Below are 27414 nucleotides of genomic sequence, written 5' to 3' on the forward strand. Positions count from 1 at the left end.
ATAAAGTGACCACATAGTAAATACAAACCAAAATGACCAAATTATATGTTACCTTGTATGTACTTTAGATGTTGACATCCAATGAAATGGCTTTAACATATATAGTAGGGTTAGCTTAGGGGTATGATACAAAGTTAAATAAAACACACTTGCTTCTATGCTTTAATTTCTGTAAAATGTTTGGAGATTATACATAAAAATACAATCTATTGGATTAATATTCCATTCATAGTAGATACCTAAAAATACAATTCATTGGGTTAGTAATATCGTCCTTTTTTTTTCCACCAACCGTTTCCACGACGTTCTTTTGATGTTTCCAAAACACTCTTCAAGAATCGAAACTTTTGTTGAGAAGATGAAGTCGTTCCTAGCTCTTCAAATTAACCACAACATTGCGTGTCACACTGTTATCAATCCCTTATTTGGTTAGAGCGGTGAATTTACAACCTCAACTTTATCGAATGATTTTGAACACATAAAGTCAGCGATACATTTAAAAACATCTTAATAGCTATATAAGCTGGTGTTATAGCTATTACTTATTGGCGGTAGGAATAAATTAAGCTACAAGACCAACTTATATATTTATCTATCTCATGTTTCCCTAATCACTTTAAGCACCCCGTAGGATTTATAGTAATAGTAATAAACGGAAAATGAGATAATTGGTTGTCCATTTCTATGATTTGAAGACTGATTGGGAATGTTAGTCAATTATATGAAGGAGGCAGCCGTTAGCTTCCAAATATGAAAGACTTTTTGTTGTGTACATTATATTAGAAATAAATCAATAAATATTCTACCTCATGCAAATTTCATTAACTAAAAACCAATTTTGTTTATGTATACATATGACAAAGCAACAACAAAACCAATATGATTTATCAACAAAACTGCATAATATTAATTAATTACATCATCATCTAGTGTAAGGAATGAGATATTGCAAGCAAAGTACAGATACAGAACAAATGCTGTACAAAATGCTGTACTATCTTTCTTGAATATTCATCATATTTTATTCCCTTCATCAACAATGAGGTAAATATAGGCGGATTCTAGTGTGGGAGACCATAATAGGTCTCTCACCGATGAGTCATGTGATATGTGGACTGGATTGAATGTGTACATGATATTATGATGTACTGTCAGTATTAAATTATTTTTTTTTTGAAAAAAAAGTTTTTGATATTTTTTCGGGAAAAAATTAGCGATTTTTTTTCGGAAAAAAGTTCCCGATTTTTTAGGGAAAAAGTTTCGATTTCAGATAAATACAATTCCGGAGTTTTTCTGGAAAAAAAAGTTTCCAATCTTTTTTCGGGAAAAAAGTTTTGGATTTTTTCCGAAAAAAAGATTTTGATTTTTCTGAAAAAGTTCTGATGTTTTCCGGAAAAAAGTTCCCGATTTTTTGGGGAAAATAGTTTCGAAATGTTCATCTGAAAAAATTTTGCTGATACAAAAAAGAGTGAAAAAACAGAAAATATTTAAAACTTTTTTTCGAATGAAATATTAGAACTTTTCCAGAAAAATATCGAAATTTTTTTTTCGGAAAATATCCGAAACTTTTTTCCAAATAAAATATCGGAACTTTATTCCCGAAAAAAGAATGGAAACTTTTTTGTTCAGACAAAACCTCTGGAATTGTTTTTATCTAAAATCGAAAATTTTCCCCCGAAAATCGGGAACTTTTTTCCAAAAAAAAATCAAAAAATTTTTCCCCAAAAAAGATCGAAAACATTTTTCCGAAAAAAAATCGAAAATTTTTTCCCCAAAAAAGATCAAAAACTTTTTTCCGAAAAAATTGGAAACTTTTTTTTAAAAATAGAAAATAATATAATACTGACAGTACACCATAATATCACGTACACATTCAATCCAGTCCACAAAACACATGACTCATTGGTGAGAGACCTATCATGGTCTCCCACCCTAGAATCCCCCGTAAATATATAGGAGGTACTCATAACATAATTGTTGTGACTCATGATGTCTTACAATTCCTATATTTCCTCTAACAAATTCAGCAGAAATAAAATGAATCAACATGTATCGGTCGAACTTTTTCGTATCGGTGTTGATTGTTTGGAGCGGACTGCGAGCTGGAGACTTAGCTGTCTTGCCTAGGATTTCATTCTACTGTTGCCCCATTAATTTTTGGCTCGCGAAGCTGCTTTTTGTATTCTGATCAGCCGATCATTTTTGATTCGAGATCGGGAGTTAGAGTCTTAGGGCATTTTTTTGGGTCGGGTTGATGGTCATCTTTGGTGGTCTAGTGACTGTGGAGTGTGTACTAGGTGGTATCTGTTTTTAGCTTTTTCTTTGGTATTCCGCTTATATACGGCGCCTTTGATTTGTAGTTCCGTTTTTCTCAATCACTGTTCGTCTTATGCAGAGACCGGTTATTATTAATACTATTTTGCCGTTAAAAAAAATTGTCATTCTGCTATGTTTACTTCATATGATAGTTACTATGTCATCTAGGCCATTTTTTCATTCAATTGGATTGGGCTCTTGTGTGAACACATTGAGAACAGTGGAGCTCCTCCCCGTTTCCAAGAATTTTTCTCCCCCTAATTTCTATTTTTGTTCTTGAATAAAAACTTCATAACGTATTTTCTGAAGTTTTTTTAGTTCAAATTCGGAAAACATGTTTCGAAGTTTTTATTAAGACAAAAACTTCGAAAAACATGTTTGAAAGTTTTTATTCAAGGTCAAAAATGAAAATTTTTGTTGGTGAGAAAAGAGACATGTGTGGCCTTGTGGATGGGGGTGGGGGGAATTCCATTACCAATAGGACTTGGAATGAATGGGTTTGATTGAGTTGAAGGGCCAGTTTGCATATCAGTGCAATCCTAGGTTAAATTAAAAACTTTTTTTTTGACGTCGTATGAATTTCTCGCACATTATAGTTTTATTCATAAGCATATTATAAAATGAGAAATTAAAAAACACCGCCCGTTACCTATATTTTTTATTGACTCATGGGAAGCAAGTGCCTTAAGAACAATAATCCCAAAATTTTCTCCTCAAATTACTTTCATTGATTAGTCAATTTTTCACATGTCTCTTTCGTGAGTAACTCATAGAAATTAACGGCAGAATGAGCAAAAAAAATGTGAAGCGATTATTCCTTCGTGATATGTTCGTGAAATTTACTTATTTCGCAACATATAGCATTGCTCATTCATATTATAAAAGATCCACATCATCATGACCAATTGTTTGATTGCATTGTTGAAAAGATATTCTTCTAGTTACTTGACAGCGCATGTTTTGGATAGAAATTTTCATTCATTCATGATTTTATTTTATTTTTTTAAAGAATTCATTCATGATTAGTCTTCAGTACACATTTGAAAAAGAGATCCAAAATATTGAAAAAGTATTTTTAAAGTTTAATTCACCCACTTATCTTTGTCGGCATTTCATTAACAAGAGTAACTCAGGACCCCACTCTGGCAGCTACAACTACAATACAAGGCCAAATGGTAAATTCTAATTGCTAAATAGTGCCGTGTTGATTAATGCGATAATTAAATAACCAATGATGGAATGACACTCACAATAAAAAATTGATTTAGCAAAACATGATTAAAATTTTATACTATTAGATTATCCATATAAAATTCTGTATAAAATTAAAATAATTTATATGTTTCTCTCTATTCATCAAGTTTAACGATCCTTTAAAAGAAAAATCAAGTTTAACAATTTTCAATAAGAATATAAATTCCATAAATTTTTAATTTTTTAGTCAATTTTAAATTTATATAATACATAGAGGTATAATAATTTTAAAATATTTATATCATATAACTTATCATCCACATAATAAATCGTTTGCTTACGTACATAAATCTTAATTCAACCGATAATGCTAATATTATTAGGTTGAATGTTCTTATTCATGTTCGAACACTAATATTGCGGTGGACAAAAAGTTGGCCCTTGATTCAAAGAGGGACAATAATCACTATCTTTGTCTAGTCTCTTGACCCTTAGTTTGTCTAGTACCAAGAACAGTTTTAAAATTAAACAAAGTACATATGAAGTTGTCATATTCTATCCATTATTTTTTTAATGAATCAAATACACTATTACAGTAATATTCATTTTAATTCTTCACAATTTTTCGACAACTCAATTCAATCTTTGACAAATATAAAACTTAATTTAATCTTTCATATTTTTATACTTAGAACAATTTAGTTCTAATTTACTAGAATAAATAGACTATTTTTTTTAAGTATATTAGTGACTAGAAATTTCACTCTTAAATTGAATAAATGATATGACGGAGATTCGAACTCCAATCCTACGTATACTTTCTCTGATCATATTTATAGATAGAAAAACTACTTTAAGCAATGCCCTACAAAATATAAAGAGACTAATTTATCTTTAATTAACTAATTTAAACTTTACTTTTGTCAAGAGAATAAATTGAGCGGTAAAATAGTTGCAAAAGTCTAAAATTATCTTGAGTTAATAATTTACCTGACAATCTGACATAACACCTACCCCCTTTCGGAAAGCAATAAATATATCTTGTTCCTATTCATTTCCGTTTTCATTTCATTCACTCACTCACCCACTCTCTTCATTTTCATCTCTCAACTCTCTGGTTAGTCATCTTCTTCGATCTTGTCTTCACAAGTTTGTTAGATCCATTTCAATTCTAATTATCCTTCTTTTAACTAACTATATTTTCTACTTTGTAGGTAATTCATGGCGCAAATTCTGCTTCACGGTACTCTTCATGCTACAATCTATGAAGTTGATAAACTCAAGAATATTGGTGGTGGTAACGTTCTTAGCAAGGTGCAGTGTTCATTCTCTCCTTTTTCTTCTTTTTTTTCGCTTTAATTTTTTTCAACTATAGTATACTGATTTTTTACTTAGCTTAGATGTTAGATTGATTTCTGTTATTTGTTAGTTGAACGGTTAGATTTCTGTTGAAGTAGTAATTTGTTACAATTGATTAGATCTGTGAATCACTGACACCTGACACGATACTGATACGTCGACACTGATTGATAGTAATTTGAGAAAAATTAAATTAATCCAAGTAATCACATGTGTTGGTATTGTGTCGGACATGGATCACGCATTCGATCAGAAATCAGAATGATTAGATAATTGCACAAAATTATTGCACTAGCTGGTTGTTAATAATCTCACTAACTGTGAATCAATAATTCAATTCTCTGTTGCGGATTCCGAAATTTTGTTAGTTTAGAGTTAATTGAAATTTGTAGTCAAGTTTTGCTACTGTTTTAGGATCATCCTTAACCTTCAAATCTCTGATCTGCTTGATGAGATTTGTTATTTCAAAAATGAAGATTGAATTTTCTGTGGTCTTTGACTTGTAGTTGTAGCTTGTTGACTTTTCTCACGCGTTAACAGAAACACTTGAACTGATAAAATAATAATAAATGTTTAAATGGTAGTGATGGACTAGTTAGTAGTTACTAGTTGGAAAGATAAATGATGATTTTTTATTTCATAAATTGGATTATTATTTATTTATTTATTTTGTGAAAAAAGAAAAAGAATTGATTATCAAAATGAAAAAATTGGAAACTTTATGGGGAGGGTGGTTGGGGTTGGTCCATGGATAAGACAGAAGTTCATCAGGGCAATAATTTGCTTCTTATGATTCACATTTAATGTTCTTTATACTATTTTACGACTCAGAATCCTAACTGATATTGTTCTAAATGGTGGTGAAATAATTATTAGAAGAAAAAGATAAGCTAAAAAAGTACTAAATCACTTTAGGCCTTTAGAATATTTTGGGCAAATGATTCATCAGCTTGGCTTTTTCTAATATAGCCAATTGTATGTCATGGCTTCTAATCCTTTAATATTATTATTACTGTTGTTATTAATTCTAATTGGATTGTAGAGTTTTGGATAATGTTTGAGACATAGGCTTATATATTCATTTAGATTATTGGTAAGCACATAATACTTTGCTATTTCAGATACTGAATGTTTGATTTAAAAATAGTGAAGGGAAAGTTATCGCTGAATGTTTGTTAATTAGTTCATATGAATCAATTTGTAGCCTGTCGTCATGCGACTAAAATGATATTTTGTTCATTAAGCTGGTCTTTAACCTCAATAACTTCGAATTCTTTTCATACTTATCATTTATCTTGCATATGCTATATTTTATATTAAGCATAGCTTTGTTGGATTGTGTCAGCAGCTAGACTTCATCGTTATCAAAGCTTCTGATGGGATATTTTTAAAATGGGTTCAAATGCTTTCTTAACAATTTATTCTTTTGGTAATTAACCGTGTTCATTTTTGGGTAGGGCCTTTGCCTGGGTCTCCCTTCATTTTCGCATCAATGCATGCATATCTTTACTGAAAGATTATTCACTCATGTTTACATGCACAAGTACCTGATGAAAACATCACTGTTTCACTTTTCTACCTTTATTGCATGATGGAAAGCCAATTGGTTCACTTTTGTACTTTTATTTTCCATGCACGTTGTTGTTGATTGTTGATTCTTGTGTTGCTAATTACATTCACTTATTCTTTAAAGATAAGACAAAACTTTGAGGAGACAATTGGATTTGGAAAAGGAACTACCAAACTTTATGCAACCATTGATTTAGAGAAAGCACGAGTGGGAAGGACCAGAATCATTGAAAAAGAGCATACTAATCCTAAATGGGAGGAGTCTTTTCACATTTATTGTGCTCACTTGGCATCCGATATCATCTTCACTGTGAAAGATGACAATCCTATTGGAGCAACCTTAATTGGAAGAGCATACGTGCCAGTTGAGGAGGTGTTGGGTGGTGAGGAAATAGATAGATGGCTGGAAATATTGGATACGCATAAAAATCCAATTAATGGAAATTCAAAGATCCATGTGAAGTTGCAATTTTTTGATGTTACAAAAGACCGAAACTGGGCTCTAGGAATTAGAAGTCCTAAATTTCCTGGAGTTCCGTATGCTTATTTCACACAAAGACAAGGATGTAAGGTTTCTCTGTACCAAGATTCTCATGTCCCAGACAATTTTGTCCCCAATATACAACTTGCAGGAGGCCAGACTTACCAGCCTCATAGATGTTGGGAGGATGTTTTTGATGCAATCACAAAAGCAAGGCACTTAATATACATTACAGGATGGTCTGTTTATACTGAGATTTCCTTGGTAAGGGATTCAAGGAGGCCAAAGCCAGGAGGAGACGTAACACTCGGTGAGCTTCTCAAGAAAAAAGCACAAGAAGGCGTTAGGGTATTATTGCTTGTTTGGGATGATAGAACATCAGTTGGTTTGTTAAAGAAAGATGGGTTGATGGCTACTCATGATCAAGAAACTGCGGAATTCTTCCAAGGCTCTGAAGTGCACTGTGTTTTATGCCCTCGCAATCCGGATGATGGTGGAAGCTTTGTTCAGAATATTGAAATTGGCACCATGTTTACTCATCATCAGAAAATTTTGGTGGTGGACAGTGAGTTGCCAAATGAAGCAGGGTTGAACAAGCGAAGAATTGTGAGTTTCGTAGGAGGCATTGATCTCTGTGATGGAAGATATGATACTCAGTTTCATTCACTTTTCCGAACCCTGGATACAGCACACCATGATGATTTTCATCAGCCTAACTTTCCTGGTGCTTCAATACAAAAAGGTGGTCCTAGGGAACCATGGCATGATATCCACTCAAGGCTTGAAGGTCCCATTGCCTGGGATGTTTTGTTTAACTTTGAACAGAGATGGAGGAAGCAAGGTGGAAAGGACTTGCTTGTTCCTCTAAGAGAGCTTGAAGATGTCGTTATTACCCCATCCCCAGTAACATTCCCCGATGATCAAGAGACATGGAACGTTCAGTTATTTAGATCTATTGACGGTGGAGCAGCTTTTGGGTTCCCAGAAACTCCTGAAGATGCTACTAAAGCCGGGCTTATTAGTGGGAAGGATAACATAATAGATCGCAGTATTCAAGATGCTTATATCAATGCTATTCGACGTGCAAAGAATTTCATCTATATTGAAAATCAATATTTCCTTGGAAGTTGTTATGCTTGGAGTGCGGATGGTATTAAGCCTGAAGACATTGGTGCCTTGCATCTGATCCCAAAGGAGCTTTCACTTAAGATTGTTAGCAAGATTGAAGCTGGGGAAAGGTTCACAGTGTATGTTGTGGTTCCCATGTGGCCTGAGGGTGTCCCAGAAAGTGCATCAGTTCAGGCAATATTAGACTGGCAGAGGAGAACAATGGATATGATGTACAAAGATGTTATTGAAGCACTCAATGCTAAGGGAATTCAGGAAGATCCTAGGAACTATTTGACATTCTTCTGCCTTGGCAACCGAGAGGTGGTAAAACAAGGAGAGTACGAGCCTTCTGAAAAACCAGAACCTGATTCAGATTACCAGCGAGCCCAAGAGGCTAGGCGTTTCATGATTTATGTTCATGCTAAGATGTTGATAGGTAAGTAAAAACATTAAGCTCCATATTTTGTATAACATTTTCTTTCCAATACTCATTTGATGATTAGGTAAAGTTCACATGGCTCTCCATTCCTATTTAGTAGGATTCTCTTTTAAAATCATTGAGCCCCGTGTGAATTTTACCCAAACCTCACTCCCTCCTAATTTAGTAGTTGAGAGTGTTGTGTGTGGATAGCGAGCAATCCTGCAAGCTGCACAAATCTCACTCAGAATTTTGATTTTAAAGTTATTTCTAGGAATACTTTATTTTATTCTAATAATTCATTTAGATAAGTTGGTCCATTTCTGGAATAGTCATTGAGGAAAACATTGCCAATACAAAAAAAAATCTTGAGAAGTTTTCTGACTCTTGCAACAAATTTGAGATAATAAAAGAAAGCTGATAAGTATTACAATATCATATCCCTTCTAATTCACAAGAAAATATTCTTTTATGATATAAGTTCATAGAGTGGTAGAACTAATTTTATTTTATTTTTGTTTGCAGTTGATGATGAATACATAATCATCGGATCTGCCAACATCAACCAAAGATCAATGGATGGTGCTAGAGACTCTGAAATAGCAATGGGAGCTTATCAACCCTATCATTTAGCTAATAGGCAGCCTGCAAGGGGTCAAATTCATGGTTTCCGCATGTCGCTGTGGTATGAGCACCTTGGCATGCTTCAGGAATCCTTCCTTCACCCAGAAAGTGAAGAATGCATTAGGAAGGTGAACCAGATTGCTGACAAGTATTGGGATCTCTATTCTAGCGAGTCACTTGAGGGTGACCTCCCCGGTCACCTTCTCCGCTATCCCATTGGGGTTTCTGGGGAAGGAAATGTGACAGAGCTGCCAGGATTTGAATTCTTCCCTGATACCAAGGCTCGTGTTCTTGGCGGAAAAGTTGATTACCTGCCACCCATACTCACTACTTAGTTTCATTTGATATGTTCACAAAATATAGTATTTGTGGTGTTTGTGAGCAATGAATGTAATGGTACAATGGTCCTGTGAAACTGTTTTTCTTTTCGAAACTGCTAATAAGCTTGAGATGATTGAGGACTTTGCTGTTGATTTGTAATGCTAGTATTTTTCTGCTCTTTCTGTGTTTAACTATGATAAATTTTAGTAGGAGGCCTTGACATGTATTCTACCATATTTGTTGTATTTTTTCATCTTCCTTAACCTAAAATATAACTATTGTCTAGTGAAAATTTGAAACTGCTGAGCTCATTCTGTTGGATACCGTAAGTGGAAATCATCTTCACTGATAGAACTAATTTACAATCTACTAACAATGTGTCACAAGTGGTAGTGGTAGAACTAATTTGAAAAAATATTTGTTGGTCAATTTAAAGGATCTCATTTATCTTAAAAAATTAGTCTTTGTAGATGTTGGTCAACCGTTTAAATGGGCTTTAATTATCTCGAAGATTAATCTCTACGGTTATAATTCATTAATTTACCAACAAAAAATAAATTAGTGCAACATGAGTTTTAAAACTTAGTGAATTGGAATATTAGGTTTTTATATGGAATTTAATTTATTTTTACAAAACTTGCTTGAAAGATACAACCTGATAACATATGATTCAACAGATCTTAAATAGAATTCGATACTCTAATAAAACTTGAGTTATGTTTAACTCGACCTCTATAAAACTAACTTTTTTTAAAGATGTTCCGGTAAAAAATAATGAATCGGATTACTTTGAAAAAGAGTTCCGGTATAGGTGAAAACGAGATCTATCTACAGATTTTTGACGTTAGTGACAGTTTTATATGTCACTATAAGTCATAAGTCAAATTTCTTGTATTTAAATAAGCAGAAATTCTAAAGAAGGTGTTCCGGAAGAAATAATGAATTGGATTACTTTAAAAAGGTGTTCCGGTAGAGGTGAAAACAAGATATATTTACAGATTTTTTAGTTTTAATGATAGGTTTGTCTGTCTAAGTCAAATTTCCTTTAGATTAAAATAATAAAGAGCAAAATTATTTTAACAAAAAAAAACAGTAAAATTGAAAAACAAATTGATTAAGATGAGGTATGAGATGAACCACCTACAATGTTGGTCCACCTAATATTTTTTAGGTTGATAAATTAACGGAAGGGACTAATGTAGCAAACAATTATATCTTTAAATGATCAAAGCGGAATTTTATTCAATAAGAGATAATGTAAAACTATTTTTTTTTAGGAAAATGTTAAATAGTGCACCAGGTGCACTAGTTAAACACATAAATGAGAAAATTTTGTCTTGAAACTCGTGCATTCAATGCATTGAAAGTGTAATTTTTTTTTTTATATAAACCTTTGGTTCCTATCGGAAAGGGGCTCTAGTAGTCCAGAGTTCAGCCACGAGGTAAGTAAAGTCTGACCAAGAAATTGAAAGTGTAAAAAATTGTTTTTATTAACGTTAATTTTATGTTTTTTTTTTTTTGTATGCTTAACAAATGCACCGGGTACACTATTTTTTTTTGAATAAGTGCACCCGGATGCACTGTTTAACATGACTTTTTTAATACCAAAATACTAATTAAGCCTAAAAGAATTAAATATATACATTTGACAAAGTAAAAGGATTTTGGATTTTTTTTTTTTTTGAGTTTATGAAAATAGGTTACGCAAATAAATAAAATTTTATATTAATTCATAAAGTTTTCACTAACAAAAATTATATCCATATACATTATTTTCTCATAAGCTACCTTAAAAATCTTATAATAATCTAAAAATTTATTTATTTACCTAAGTTTTTTTTGCATAAATTCAAAAATATTTAAATCAACTAAATAGATACATTTGATTTTAAAAACTAGTTAGGACTTGGGGGAATAATACTCCAAAATACAACTAACCAGTAACCAGCAGCATCGTATTCCAACACTTTCCAACTTCTTCTCAAATTACCAAAGCAAAAGCCAAACTAAATACATCATCATCCATCCATAATTCCATACACACCGACCCACCAACCCCTCAAATCTCTTCTTCTCCTTTTCATCCCCAAAATCAATCAGAGAAATCTAGAAACTCACACATAAACATCAACCACCAATTATCTACTGCCATTATTTTTCTTCTATATCCCACCACCACACTTCACATTTTATTATTCTTTATACAATATCCTAATCCATTCTTTTCTCTTTTTCATTATTAATAATAATATTAATTCTATATTTCACTTTCACATTACAATCTCATTCTCATCATCCACCTCTTCTTCTCTAGTCAAGTCAAACTCAATCCACCTTCTTCTTTTTCTTCAACAAAAAAATGACTACTTTTTCAAAGAGTCTTGTTTTCACCACAACTATGCTTGTTTCAACTACTGTCCTTTATCTAGCTTTTTCAAGAAAAGTTATCACCCCAACAATTCAAATTCATGGAAATCACATTCCTATCAACTCTAACACAAGAATTCTGCGTTCTTGTTTGTATACAGGTAAATCACCACAACCCCTTTTTTAATTCATCTTATTTTCTCAAACTTTTATCTGTGTCAATATTTGTGTCGTGTCTATGTTCGTGCTTCATAGGTTTTGGTTCTTACTATATGATGTGTTTCTTTAGAGGAGATGAAGAGGGAGAGGAAGATGAACCCAAAGACGAATAAAAAGAAAGTTAGATTTGAAGAAGATGTGAAAGAAACAAGAGAAAAGAGTGAGGTGATGATGAAAGAAAAACAGAGGAACCAAAACAGAGTAAATAGCAACTGTGGAAACGAAACGCAGAAAAACTGTGGAATGCCGGCGAATAGAATCAATCTTTACAATGGGATTTTGAGGGAACGTGTTTATAGGATGGAAAGTTGTCACTGATTCTGTTTGGATGAAGATTGGAACAGAAGAAATTATATGAAACCGTATATTTCATTTCTCTTGCTCTGTGTTTCCTCTGTTTTTTTGTTTTGTTTTGGTAGTTCTAATATTTAGAAGTTTTGTAGTTTTGTGGTGAGGGTATTAACACATATGCAACTGTTGTGTGGCTGTGGAGATATGTTGACCAGTGACCACAACTCAATTTGATCTGCTGATCCAACTCAGCACTAGTTATTTGAGATTGGATTTTTTTTTAGCAAGATATTGGATTTTTTTTGTTAGGTAAACATCTTAGATATTGGATTTGATTCAATAATATTTAGATTATATTACAATTTTAATGAAAACATTATTAGTATTGTTTTAGGAGTTTAAAGACTATGCAGAGTGTAGATTAATTTTATACTGACAACCAACAAGAACCAATAAGAATGAAACATTCTTTCACATCGTATAAAGAAAGTGGGGTTTAGTGGGGTGATTTGACAGAAAACATGGTTGGTATTGATTGTCAGTACATATCCTTTTTCTCTTGTTTTAAACTTTGTGTTGACGGTTTTTAAGTAAAATTTTTTATAATGTAACTTCGATCCAAAATCTAACTAATTATTTTACGGGTAAAATGCTTTCCTCCCGCAATTTTAGCGAGATTTAATTTTCTATATTTTTTTTATTACTCTTATTGAGTTTAGGATGGGATAAACTGAAATTCGTAAACATTATAGGAGACAAGAAATTTTAGGTCAACATATTCATATTCAATATTAGAAGATACACTACCATGTTTTATTTTACCCAACATATTCATATTCATATTTTAGGTCAACATATTCATATTCAACCGAGTCATGTTGATGATGTTTCAATTTGCTAATATGTCAAGAGGTGTGTTCCTTGTTTTTTTTTTTGACGAACTGCCATTCTAAGGGAAATGGATCCTCTCCCGTGTGATTTTCATGGAGAGATTTATGTGAAAATCTTGACCATCCATTCCATTTTTTATACTATAGTTATTTTGCAAAAAAAAAAAAAAAAACTTAGGGCTAGGATTTCACTATTTTCACTTTACAATGGAGAGGATCCTCTCCCCATTCTAAGAGATGGTCTCACGCTAGCCCAACAACCACGCAAAGATGTGTTTCAATGTCGTTCAAAGCTTACCATTTCCCCGCTTTCATATACACCGTAAGCCATGACAAACTTACAAGTGTTTTGTTGCGTCAAAGATTCTTGAAGCTAAAAAAACATAGTAACAAAACCATGTTGATTCCTTAGCAGAAAAAATAACTACGTTAATTCTAACTCTATATTTATTTGACAATTACACATGTTAACATGTATCCTAAAAATACAAGATAATGATAATTAACTGAATATAAATTAAAAACATTTTTCTTAAAAGTAAGGGTGCACATTAACAAAAACTCATATAAGATAGATTGAACTAGGAACATATACCGGTCTAAGAAGCATCCTACAAAAACCGGAGGTCATATTTAACCGGGTGAAAACCGGTAGATTTTCTGAACCGGTCCCGGTTTTGGCTTTTCATTTGTTCTTCATTCTTCAAAAACTAAAAACTCGTCTCCTCTCTCACTCTCCGTCGTGCGATTGCCACCGTCACGCCCTTCCCGGCCGGCCAAGCCACACCCTTTCAGTGCTCCCTTGACCCCGTACGTACGTCCTCCCACGCCACTCCCGATCTGCTTCATACGTTCAGGTATGTGTACTGAACCTTCTGCTTCTCGATTGTTATTTTGTTCATCGCTTGAACCTTACTTTATGTCTTTGCAATTTGTGATTCTTAGCATGAATTATGATCTTTCTGTTAGTTAATTTGTTTTTTCTGTTTGTTAGTGAAACTTCTGTTTTTACCATAAGATTTAAGTTTTTGATTCTGCTAATTGTAACTTCAAATTGAAATTCAGAGCTGTCAAAACAGGCTACCCGGTGTGTCGTCCTAACGGGCTTCGTACTGGTTAGAAATAATATAAAACCATTGATGTGACTCTATCGGGATAATCGGTTATTTGACATGGTATCAGAGCATCTATGACTAAGTGGTCTAGAGTTCGATCCCCGCTCCCCTCACTTTCTAATTAAAAAGTGGAATTTAAGCATATGGTAGGTGGGTCTATGCATTATCCACGTTTCAAGCCCAAGTGGGCTCTTGCGTGATGGGGGGTGTTAGAAATAATATAAAACCATTGATGTGGCTCTATCCCAACAGTTTAAGCTTTTGGGATAATCGGTTATTTGATAGTACTTCATTGAGCCGGGTCAAAAAGGGCTATTTAAAAATTGACGCTGAAGTACTACTCGAGCCCGGCTCTATACAGTTGCCGATTAAACGGGCAGGCCCTTATGTTTTGTGAAAAGAGGATACAAGTTTCTTATAAAAATTATGAAAAAAATCTACAAAACCATATAACAACCGATTTGTTACAGTAAGCAAATGATGATGCAAATAAGAATGGAGCATTATAGCTTAGCATGCTCATTTGTTAGACTTATAGTATCTTATTTGTTTGTGTAGTGAGAGAGGCGTGTTGTTGGTCTGGAAAATTAAAAGCTCGCTGTGAAACGCTGTGGAGTTGGTTGGTCGCTCTAGGAACTAAAGCCGCCATAAAAAATCTTGTGGCGTTGATGTATGTGTAGCTCCAAGTTAAAATCTTGAAACTGTCTCTGATGGAAAACGGCAATGGCTGCTGCTTCTCTAGTGTATCTTCAATTGCTACCCTTTCAAGTGTCGCTGTTGTTGTCATCTTGATCTTGATTCGTGTCCTTCATGTTATATATTGTAGTGGTAGGCCGTTGAGCAAAAGAGCTTCAAAACCTGTTAGTACCCTTATTATTCTAGGATCAGGTGGTCATACGGCTGAGATGCTTAATCTATTAGCAGTGTTACAGAAAGATAGGTTTAATCCGAGATACTACATTGCTGCTGCTACTGATAATATGAGTCTTCAAAAAGCTATGATGTTGGAGAACTCTCTGGCATCTGAGAGTGGAATAAAAGTTGCTGATACTGCACAGTTTATGAAGATTTATCGAAGTAGGGAAGTGGGTCAATCATATATAACCTCGGTTTGGACTACTTTAATTGCAACGGTGCATGCGCTATGGTTGATGATTAAAATTAGACCTGAAGTGATACTTTGCAATGGACCTGGAACTTGCATTCCCCTTTGTGTTATTGCATTTATATTTAAGGTATTGGGAATCAGATGGTCATCAATTTTCTATGTCGAGAGTATTGCAAGAGTGCGAAGGCTCTCCTTGAGTGGCTTGCTCTTATACAAGTTGTGGATGGCTGATCAACTTTTTGTTCAATGGCCACAGTTGCAACAACAATATCCCCGAGCTACGTATGTTGGCAGACTCATGTGATCATCGATAAATTTGTATACTGCAATCAACAAATTTCAAATTTTGCTTATGATATTTCTATAAAGCAAGCTATTCAGTGCTTTGTTTAATTGGTTAAGTTCATGCAAGTGAACTTTTTAGTCTTTTTACATTTTCAATTTTATTCTTCTTCTTTCTGATACTTGTAAGCACAACAACTTTTAACATTTACAAGATTTTCTTTAACTATAGAAAAGAGAGGTGTGCTGTGTTGTATATGTTTTTTGTTTGGAATGGATGCATGCTTGTATTTTATAATAAAATAAATATCGGCACTTGTTCAATTAGATCAGGAAATTGTATAATAAATTAATAATAAGCACTTGAAGATGATGAAAATATAATTAAAGAAGGAGGATATATCATATATGCATTCTTAAATTCTCAAGTTATTGGATATTTTATCCTGTGATTGTTTCTTTTCTTTTTGTATTCTTTTGAAGTAGGGAAACAAGATTTGTGCTACTTCATTGTCTTCTTCGTCCCAATTTTTTTTAATAAATAAATAAGCTCATTTTATACACAGGTCTCTGCTGATTCCAGGTTTAAGCCATTGTTGCATTAATTCTTTATTATCTCATAAACTTATAGGCATTAAGGATCTACTCATTTCATTGTCACCACCTTTATGTTACAAGGTTAGTTAGCTTTTATCTTTGATCTCAATTGAGATAGTGTATACATAATTTTCAAAACTTTTTGTTGTTTCTCTGCGTCACTGTTTCGTTACTTGCATTGTTGCATCTTGTTCTTGATCATGGTTCTAATGTGATTGATAATTGCATGTTTTGTGGACTTAAAAGGAGGAAAGAAGGTGACGAGTGGTAAATTTTAAGAATACATTAATAATTAAGATCGTGAGGAAACTGTAAGTTTTGAATCAGTTTGGTATAGTTTACAGAGTGTTCAAAGCTTTTGACATACCTTTGGTATTTGGTTTCAGTCCGCGCTTTTCAATTTCCATTCATTTCTTACTGTGATACTTTTGGGAATATGCGCATGCACTTACTTCAAGTTGCAATTTCCAGCAATTCTTGAACAGAGAACCGGGTATATACTATCGAAATACTCTCATGTCTTATGGTTTCTTCCTTGGTTTACCTTAAATATTTCTTGTGTTGTCAAATAGCGGTTATAGCGCTAAAGTGTAGCTAGAATTTGAACAAATCGCCATTGTTCCGTGATACACTGTTTAGTACAAACTGTTATCAAATAGTGCCTATGCTATTAGCATTGTAGCGTAACAGAATTTGAACAAACCGCTATTTCATGTGATCTGTGATTGACAATATTAAATCTTTCTCTTGTTTGAACAATCGGGTATGTATATTTTGCACTAGTGTTTTCATTTTATGTAACAGATTTTTAGAACAAACAGAATTGATGACATGTGTTTTCCGAACAGATTTTGTGGTTTCTTCTGGAAGGTGGAGAGAATAGGTAGATGTCTCCTATTTGATTTGCTACTGCATCAATTATAATTTTTATGTCTATTTTTATATGAACTTTTAAAATTTATTTATGTTTTAATTCAAACTTTGGAAAAGAGATTGGAGTGGAAAGAAGGAGGGGGGAGAAGGTGGTGGGGGGTTGAAAGGAGTCGCAATCTGGGTCTAGGTTACCGTGAAAAGGTGCCGGATTTGTTTCAAAAAAGATATTTATGCTCACGCACGGTAGGTAACTATAATTTCACTTTTGATATCAATTCATTTTCTTTAAGAATGTGTGTAGAAAATGACAGTTTACCAATGGAGTTTGCTTTTACACTAGCAGTATTTTTGATCTAGCAGGTACTAAATTCTGTAATTATAACTCTTCATTCTGTTATTGAAAGTATGTTTTAAAACTAAGCTTCATGAAGAACTCAGATTTTTATTCTGTTATGGCGTATTTGTGTATTTTGTCGTAGGATTTCCTTCCACGACGAGGAGTGTAATTTATGCCATCATTCAGGTTCTTATTTTTAACTTAACCAATAGTTCTTGGAAAATCCAATTTTGTTTCCCTCAAACCAACTCAATCATGTTTGGAATTACCTTAATTTAATGGAATTACAACAGTTTCTACTTATTTCATTGTTGAATTTTTTTCAATTTTGTTAGCTTAGTAGAGTATTGGTCAACATGTTGTCAAGTATGAATCTGATGATGCCGCTTTGGAGTAAACTTCCCCTTTAGTGCCTCTGTGCGCGCACGTGTACTTGCGTGTACGCGTGCACCGAGTCCCCATTATTTGCTCCAATGTCTGACATTGCAATCAAAATCGGTCAGGTCTTAGTCAATACAATTGGTGAAAACCCCACCCTGTGTCGGATTTCCGATACTATCTCGGTACAAAACGAGATAGAAAGGCTAATTGAAGTCGCTACTGAGAGGTGTATTAGCAAAAAATATACTAGTAAATGACAATAGCATCATTCATCTGTGAATGAATACTGACAGAGATTAAGAATGTTGACCAAAATAGAAACAAAGAAAAAAGTGATGAGAGTGAGTAAATAGAGAATAAACATAGCAGTAAATTACCAAAAAAGAAGAGGAATTTTAGCAATTAGCATATGGGAACTCACAATGTGAGGGGGACAAAGACAAGACAATGAGAAGACTAGTGAGTGACAAAGGTACGGAAATGATGTCACCTTAATGATCTTAACAGTTGTTAGTACTTAGTAGTAATAATGCCAAAACCAACTGAGTGAGGAGGCAATTGTCTTATCATGCAGAGATACTCTTTAGTCAATACCTACCGTTCGATTCAAAAATAGAAACTTTTGGATGCATTTGATAAAGTAATGTCTTCCAGGTCCCTACTGTGCTTTCAGGTGCTTCTGTGATCGCCCCTACACTCTCTGCTCCTCTTCTTTCGGCTGGTGCTATAGTAGTAATAATGCTACAATAACTGTTCTTCTCAAATTACTAGTGTACTTTCTTCTTTATTACTAGTAACTACTGCTTCGGATAAAACTGATGAAATCTATAAATCAAACAAAATATTATCTGATGTTGTTTAGTTGGTTCAAAAACTGAATTGAAGAAAATCGAACTAATTCGACTCTCACTTTTAATTTTGAAATTCAATGAACTGATAGGCTAATTCAATATACACTAATACGAAATCACTCACATCCACAGGTCCAATACAACCTAAAAGTTTGTATTTGAAATTTATTTGTTTTGTATTTTGAATGTATTAAATTCACGTGAACTTTAATTTGATATTTAAAGTCGTGTCTGCTAAAACCAAACTAAATTGAACTGATGTGAATTGTCTGCTCGAATATATATATTTTTTTATTGAAAATTGAACCAAATTGAACCGTTACACCCCTAAAAATGCAATAATGCCTATTAGACCAAAACAGAGAAGACTTTAGAGATCAAATATCATTTATAAAGGAGTATTTACATTTCTATGAACATAACTTTTTATTTACCACTTCTACATACATGTTCTATTTCAAAGTTTTATATATGTATGTTGAGTTGAGTACTATATTATTTGAGCAAACCTTACCTTTCTACATAAATAAAAGTACATACTACAAGAAAAAATGGAGAATGACAGCTATATATGTTGGGAAATTTGACATGGTGATGTGGACACTACACAAGTCTACAGCAGTTTCATATTTGTACACTATACAACTGTTTCTTTATTCGGAAAAAGAGATTATTGTTGTTTCCAAACAGTTGTTGATTTTCTTTTTGATTAATCTGTTCAGATAAGATACAGAAAGTTCAAAAGAGGCTATTAGTATATGAAGCTTATTATGTATGGGGTAAAAAGTGAAGGCAAATGGTAAAAAGTGAAATCGAATTTAACCCCCCCTTGATTGATGCTTCTTTCTCCATTTCTTCTATATAATGCCAAATTAATCTGCTACAAACCTGAAAAGCTTCTCCTGTTAGAATCATCAGTGAATCTCTCTACTCTCTGCCACTCTAGAAAGACATTGTATTAGCAAATTACTGTTAGGTTAGTTAAGTACTGCAATTGCATACTAATACTATTGTTTTGTTTTAAGAGTAACAGAATGATGAATCATGGATTTTAATTGAAGTTTATTTTCATTTTAGTCCTTGCTTACTTGGACTATGTTTTTGGAACATATGGTCAATTAGTCAATAAAAAATAAATGATTTTGTGACTTGAGATAATGTTAGAGACAATTTTGACTAACGGAATGTTGAATCAGGTACTTCAAATGTTTTTTGCGTATTCAGAAACGGTTATGACAACGAGTGACACTTTTCAGGATAAAAATGACTGTTTTCACTTTGGAGAGAGTATTTATTGGGTCAATCCTACCATTAATTTTCTGAATTGGAGCAATTAATCAAAGGGTAGCAAGGTAATTTGAAGATTATAACACAAAAAAACAAAATGATCTTCCCAAAGGTAGGAGGGTAGATTTTGTTTCACACACACGCACTGGCCAATAGCCATGTCAGTCAATCACTATTCACTAACAATCCAAAGTCAGTTTAACAATTTCCCAAAAATAAGCAAACAACACACATTTACACTGTGTTAATCCTATTTTCATTGGTGAATAAGCCATAGAACCAGATAATTGTCTCGCCCAAAGGAAACATCCCTAAACTTTTATCTAACACATTTATTTCAAACTCTTGTTTTTATTTTTCACATCAAATAATTTCAACCACTATATGCATGCTACCTCACCATTCTCCCATTCCTCTCTCAAACACAAACTCCTTCATCATGTCTATATTCAAAGTTGCAATCACTGTCTCTTTCATTCTTTCTCTCATTGTTCTACTCCCCAAATCAGGTATAGTGTATGTTTGGTTTCAATTCTGGAGCATCCAGAATTGATTCTGGACGTGTAGAATTGATTCTGACTTGTTTGGTTTCTCAAAAGTAGAATTGATTCTGCCTCCAGAATTGATTCTACTTGAAGCTAGAAATCGTAGCTTCTGATTCTAGAATTGATTTTTACACTCAAATTTTTTGTTCAACTCACTTTTTCATGAATATATCCAAACATAAACCACTTCAGCTTAAAATCAATTTTGGCCAGAATCAATTTTACAGAATCAATTCTGCCAAAATCAATTCTCTCCGCCGCAGAACCAAACACACGCATAAAAACAGAGAAAAAAAAGACACTCATTGTTTTGTTCTTCATAACCTATCTAGTTACATATTTTGATTTCCCGATGAGTCTGATCAAATCACCGTGGCATACTGAGATACTTCAAAACTCATCAATCAAAAAACATGTATTCATTATTTTGTCTGGTCCTTTTTGTAAGAAATGACTCAATTTTTAGATTCATTAAATAACTGATGTATTTGGTTCACATACATCAGTTATTCAATGAGCCTCTAAAAAGTTGACCGTTTCTCATAAAAAAAAATTGAAGAAAGTACTTAATACACATTTTTTGATTGACTAGTTTAGAAGTATCTCAGTATGCCACCGTGATTTCAACAGACTTGCTGGGCAATCAAAATATGTAATATATTGTTTTTTTTTTTTTTTTTTTAATGTTTATGATTGTTTGTTATGTGGTTGAGCATGCAGGGGGAAGTGTGTTGTGTGATAAGAATGATTTGGAGGAAAGGAAAGTGGTGATAGGGTCAAAACCACCATTATGTGTAAACAAATGCAAGAAGTGTAGGCCATGCATGGCTACTGTGGTTGTTAATGATCATGATCATCAAAGGCAAAAGCAAAAGAAGAAGGATTTCAAATTTGTTTCCTCTGATCATGAGGAAGATAGCTATTATCTCCTTTCATGGAAATGCAGATGTGGTAATAAGTTTTTTCAACCATGATTTAAATTCTATCCAAACTACACAGTTGGATCATGATCTATTATTTCTTTCTCGGTTATGGAAGGGGGGTTAACTTGTACTCTATGATCTGATGTAGATATACATGTTAATTAGGTTACTTAGCTTATAATATGCCAGCCTTATTATCATTTTTTTTATCAAGTTATTTACAATCTTTTTAGTATTGCTATCATTAAATTAATTATGTGCTTTCTATCCATAAATCATAGTTCAACTGGTAGAAATACCGTTGATTGGACGTCATGATTAAAGTTTGAACTTCGATTCATCCAATTTGTGTGTGTGTGAGTTTTCTATTTGTCATTTCATCAATGTACGAAAAAAATTATGTGCTTCTAGTCTTTTTTTTTTTACAGTTTTAATGTACTTCTAGCTTGTCAATAACTACTTGAGTTACTCCAATTTACCTAGTTGCATTTTTTTTTGTTTCTCTAGCCAATTTTGGTCATAAATATGTAGAGAAATTTTTTCCACCCAATATCACTTCATAAATATATATTCACAAAAAGTATATAATTTTTGTGTCTCCAAAAGTACATTTATATATGGACAGAAAAGGTTACTCTACAAAAGTATATACTAATTTTAGTGTCTCCAAAAGTACAATTATGGATACAAAAGGTTACTCTCCAATCCAAAAGTATATAATTTTTGTGTACTTTCAAAACTATATATAGATGTGATTTTTTTTTTAAAAAAAGTATGGAGTAGAAAAGTTACTTCAATCCTCAAATACTTGAATTTATGAATAGAACAAATTTAATGAAATTAACCTTATTAGGATGATTTAATTTCAATGTAAGTATTTGATGCACATGCACTTATTAGCATGAGACAGAGTTAGGCAAAGTACACATGAGTTGTGTCCGTAATATTAAATTGGGGTCCGGGGGGGGGGGGGGGGGGGGGGGGGTTCATATAATAGGAGACCAAAATGTTTGGAACTCAAGAGAAGATTTTACTTGATTTGACTGCAAACCAATTTTTTTCAATGCTATGAAAACAGTTTCACCCAAATGTCAGCTTCTAACAAGCTAAGCATAGGTAGGTAGGTAGTACAACATTGATTTATGGTAGGAAAAATAATTTGGATAGATAGTTTATATTTGTTTGTAATTAGAATTCTTTTAAGGAAAATGGTATGTTCTATATTTTGAAGAGGGAGTACTATCTTTTTTTTGTAAATCTAATTTAATTTTTTGTTAAAAATGTTAAACTTTTGTAATATGATCTTTGTGATTTTTGTATATATGTATATGATCCTTGTTCTTCCCCTTGACAAACTTGAAATCCTTAGCATAATGATTCCATTTTTCATAGTTGTAACATTGAATCTTCTTTTTGTCTTGACTCTTCTTATGATGTTTATGATTTGATAACCTCCTTATTTTGGATTTCTATAAATTGGACTCTTCTTGTTTTTGCCCTCGTCTTTCTTTCTTGCCTTTGAATCTATCATTTGCACCACATTTCTTGAATATTTGAGCTTGCAATGCCTTAAGGGAATCTTTAATGCATTTTTTGTCAACAAGCCTCAATTCATGAGCTTTCGAGGACTCTTGAAGATCTTCAATCTTTAATGAACGAAAAGCACTAGATTCCTCAATTGCCATCACTATGTGATCAAATTGAGGTCTCAATGTATGCATGAGCTTCTTGATGATCATCCGATTCGAAATGGTTTCACCACATGTCTTCATCGAACGAACCAAGCTTCACCACATGTTTTTATTGAATGCACCAACATCATACCGCTGTGCTTATGTTGGATTGACGTACACCCAATTCTTGAACATCGTATGCTCAGACCACTTCAAGAACATCTTGAAAGCGCCAAACAATATTTTCATTTGAATCTTCCATAATTCTTGCCATCATAAATTGGAAATTCTCAAGGAATCCATGCCCCCCTACCATCTTCACACGAAGAAGAATGAAATTGGTTTAGAACTGAATTGTTTCACGCAAAATTGATCAAACCCAACAATGTTGGACACCAATTTTGTTAAGCGTACTTGCACACCTTAAGAAAGGGAAAAAAAAGAAAGGAAAAAAAAAAGAGACAAAGTATATGACCAAAAGTGAAAGGAGAATGTGAAAGTTTTATTCAAATGATTGAGATTATCATGCATATATAATACTCCTTAACTTGTTGCACAAGTTAACTAACTACTTGGTTATCTCGCTAACTAACAACTAATCAATCTCTAACTAACTAAGGTTGAATTATACTTCAACAGAGCTTACGTGTCATACAGGACTCACCTCTCCCAATCAATAGATCATTAAAATTCTTGCTTTAGGACTCTTAAAATAATAAAATTCCATAATATTGATGATAACTTTTTTAAAAAAGTTCATCGTATTAACAAAATAATTCAACTTAAAGCCTCTAATAGTATTACTGACTATGAAGATTGTTCAACTTAAAACCCTCGTACTTAAAGGAATAATTTTTTCTCAGCGTTTGTTTTTAGACCTCCTTTTGCCGTTGGTATATGAGAAAATGTCTAGTCGTGTGGGTCTTGGGCCGGTTACAATGAATAGATTTTGATGAGATTTTTATTTTGACATGCTACACAATTTCTAATAACTACGACGTGAACCCTAGATTTAATTTGTTAATTTATACAAATAAATAAGTCTTTAATGTATTATTCATAAGCTCGTCAAGGTAATTTATAAAAAATAGCTTATAAAGATACAATTTTCATAGTGAGAACTTATGAATTAACAAAAAAACTTATTTATTTGCATAAACTATTTTTCATAAGTCCAAAAATAAGTCAATACAAACGGATCTAATAAGAATACTTTAATAAAATTGTTATTGTATTGATTCATGCTTGTTCTTTTCTTCATATTCATTTAGAAAAAGAGGAAAAAGTAAAAATAGTATAAAAGACTCCATAAATTTGATATGCTGGACCGCAAACTCGAACTTGCAATTATCCACAAATTTTCAATACTTAACTAGGGTATGTAACCTTTTACTGTTGAATTTAAAAGATAAAAAAGTCGAAAACAGACTAAATTAATAACTAAATATTTTTTCGTCTCAAATTATTTGTCACTTTTAAAATAGTAAAGGAACATTTATCAACCGTTTTCAATATTATATTCCCATTAGTTCATCTAACCACTTCATTTCAACTGCTCCAACTAATAAGAAATTTTATTTTCACATACTCCATCTATTTTTTTTAAATGTCGTTTTGGTTAAAGAATTGCATTTCTATTTATTTCCCGCTTTCAAAGTCCAATGTAATGACACTAAGGTACTAATCATTTTACTCTGAAAATTAATACATAATCCTTAAAATATGTACAAAGGACACTTATGATAAAATGGAGGGTGTAATAATCAATCTTGAGTTACGCCTTTTCTAGAACGAACCTAACTTATTACTAGTAGAAGATTAAAGACATTAGCTGATGTATGACTTTGAAGTGATATTTTCATATAGACTTTTGTGGTGATGGGAGTGACTAAATATAGCTAGGAATTAAGGGGATGTTAGCTACCGTCCATTCTCATTGGTATCAATTATTATGACCAATTTTGAATGCGACATTTTTGTTGTTCGTTAGAAGTCTCACATTGGCTAGAGATATGACATAGATAGTCTTTATAAGTGTAGTGCAAACCTTAACTTTCAAGCTAGTTTTTGTGGTTGAATATAGGCCTCCCAAATTCTAATATGATATCAGAGCCTATCCTAAGTCCATTTGTTGTTTGTTGTGGAGACATCCCATATTTGGGCCACCTGTTGTTGTTGATTCCACGTTCCAGCTTGTTCAGTTCTGGACGTGAGGGGGCGTGTTAGAAGTCCCACATTGGCTAGAGATATGACATAGATAGCCTTTATAAGTGTAGTGCAAACCTCAACCTTCAAGCTAGCTTTTGTGATTGAGTATAGACCTCGCAAATTCTAATATTGTTTATCAACTGTACACTTTTGGGTCACAACTCACAATAGTAGTAAAAGCAACAAATTATGTTTTCTGTAATTTTTCTGATTTAGAATGCAGAGTGTTTCCATATTAACAACATAAGACTAATTTCTGATCATTTAAAAATTAAGTGTGGATAAACAAATATTTTAACTTGGTGAAAATCGAACCTAAAAGCACTAGGTCACCCGAGTCCCACAAAAGATTACTCTATTGGAATAAAGGGTGTTAGTTTTAATTTTGGTGAACTTCGATCATACAAGTTCATATTTTTCTTGATTTCGGTTTTTCTCAATGTAATATTTCTTTTTCATCTCTAATTAGCTAGTGGGATGCCATGCCACTTCCACCATCTATTTCAAGTATATAATTCTATTCAAAAAGAAAACCTTTGGGGCCATTAGACAAAATTTGTACAAGTAACATTATGTTTTTTAAAGGAAACAAGTAACATTATTTAAGTAGTATATAAGTGGATTGTTTAATTTCACGCCTAGCTAGTGAATAGTGCCAAGATATCAATAAGATTTATGCATATCTTGACTCAAATTATCTTATGAATTATGATAAGTGATAACATTGCACTACTTCACCCATATCTTGACTTAAAATATCTATGCAAGTGTGTGTATAAACTAACAACCATAGTGACTAAAGTTTTGTGTTATAAAATGACCAATTATAAGGCAACGCCGTATAGCAACAAAGTATGTGATTAGTTCACCCAATTAAGTGGTGACGCATGGTTAGTCTCTTATTGGCAAATGCTATAGATAGTGATGTTACATACAAAATAAATTCTAGGCCGTTCAATTTTGCAACTAATAGAATATAGAAACATAGGCATGGTATGGGTCCCCAACCCATTCTATAATGTCACCAACGTGTCTATGAATAAGAAGCTCGTTAGGAATATTAAATGGGTGAGTGAGGGGTTAATGCCCGCAAAATTACAATATACCTAGGATATTTTGTGGAGAAAATATCTGAAAAAAAAAATGAGATACAAATGTATGTCATGGGTGAGAATAGGTCATTAAAAAGTCATGTAAAACTTCTCCATTATAAATAGATAAGATTAACACATTTTTAAAAGTTTATTTAGTTGACAAGATCACACTCTCTCTCAACCTTTATGTTCTGAACATAATTTAAATTTATCCGAAGAGATAAAAGGGAATGTTAAGAATTTACGGTGGTGAACTGGTAGAAGAATTCTCCGAGTTGGATAACGGAATTCGAGCGTTGAATATGACCGACGATGGAAAAAAGAGGGGTACCTGCAAAAGACACTTTGACGCCCAAGTCCATATAGGTTTGAGGTGGAGTAGATGTTAGAGTAATGCATATCTTGAGAGGTGGTGAATGGTTATATATTTAGGCCAATTGATGTGACATTGGGCTTGCGTGAAGTGTATGTTTTAGAGAGTAAGGATAGAATACCCGATCCTACCACGTGAGAATGTTTATATAGTCATCAGTGCGGAGCCAAAACCATTGATATGAGGACAGATACGTCGCCCTTGTCAATAATGGCCAATAATCTACTGTAAATATCAATCATTTCGATTGATGTTGGCCGTTACAAAAAGCTGACTTCTATGACCGTTGAACAGTGGAAGGCGACTTTGGTCCTCGGTGATTGGGCCCAGTCCAGAACACCTTATTTAATACTTGTATACTCATCGATAAAAATACGTTAAAAACTTACTTCCACAAATATTAATACTATTATATATATAATTTTAAATGTGAGACGTAAGTTACTATTAATGATTATTTCGACTAAAAGTTATGGTTAATTAGACTACAATTAAAAATTCATTAATCACTTGGAGCACCGATGGAGATTGAGGATTAAACCATCATATTGGTCTCTGTCTCTGTAATTCGCTCTCAAATAGGTCTGTCACTCTTTTATATTTCAAAT

The 27414-nt window shown here is 32.9% G+C and overlaps 3 protein-coding genes and 1 long non-coding RNA gene across 4 annotated transcripts; all 4 read left to right on the forward strand.

Moving 5' to 3' along the window:
* Positions 1-4386: 4386 nt before the first annotated feature.
* LOC123899774 (phospholipase D alpha 1-like) lies at positions 4387-9637 on the forward strand. Its single transcript, XM_045950992.1, has 4 exons — positions 4387-4627; positions 4725-4824; positions 6563-8465; positions 8973-9637. Exons 2-4 carry the CDS (start codon positions 4732-4734, stop codon positions 9404-9406), a joined length of 2430 nt encoding a protein of 809 aa, XP_045806948.1. The 5' UTR covers positions 4387-4627; positions 4725-4731; the 3' UTR covers positions 9407-9637.
* Positions 9638-11346: 1709 nt separating this feature from the next.
* Positions 11347-12628, forward strand: LOC123899776. The gene is made up of 2 exons (XM_045950993.1): positions 11347-11920; positions 12049-12628. Exons 1-2 carry the CDS (start codon positions 11752-11754, stop codon positions 12294-12296), a joined length of 417 nt encoding a protein of 138 aa, XP_045806949.1. The 5' UTR covers positions 11347-11751; the 3' UTR covers positions 12297-12628.
* Positions 12629-13701: 1073 nt separating this feature from the next.
* On the forward strand, positions 13702-15922 carry LOC123899777 (UDP-N-acetylglucosamine transferase subunit ALG14 homolog). The gene is made up of 2 exons (XM_045950994.1): positions 13702-14016; positions 14833-15922. The coding sequence occupies exon 2, from the start codon at positions 14985-14987 to the stop codon at positions 15684-15686; it is 702 nt and encodes a 233-aa protein (XP_045806950.1). The 5' UTR covers positions 13702-14016; positions 14833-14984; the 3' UTR covers positions 15687-15922.
* A 1437-nt stretch (positions 15923-17359) lies between these two features.
* Positions 17360-21639, forward strand: LOC123899778. Its single transcript, XR_006805737.1, has 5 exons — positions 17360-17377; positions 17478-17494; positions 17614-17657; positions 19426-20499; positions 21256-21639. It is a non-coding gene; the product is annotated as an uncharacterized LOC123899778 (long non-coding RNA).
* Positions 21640-27414: the final 5775 nt, after the last annotated feature.

Source organism: Trifolium pratense, linkage group LG7 (assembly GCF_020283565.1).
Source record: "Trifolium pratense cultivar HEN17-A07 linkage group LG7, ARS_RC_1.1, whole genome shotgun sequence".
NCBI classification, from domain to species: domain Eukaryota; kingdom Viridiplantae; phylum Streptophyta; class Magnoliopsida; order Fabales; family Fabaceae; genus Trifolium; species Trifolium pratense.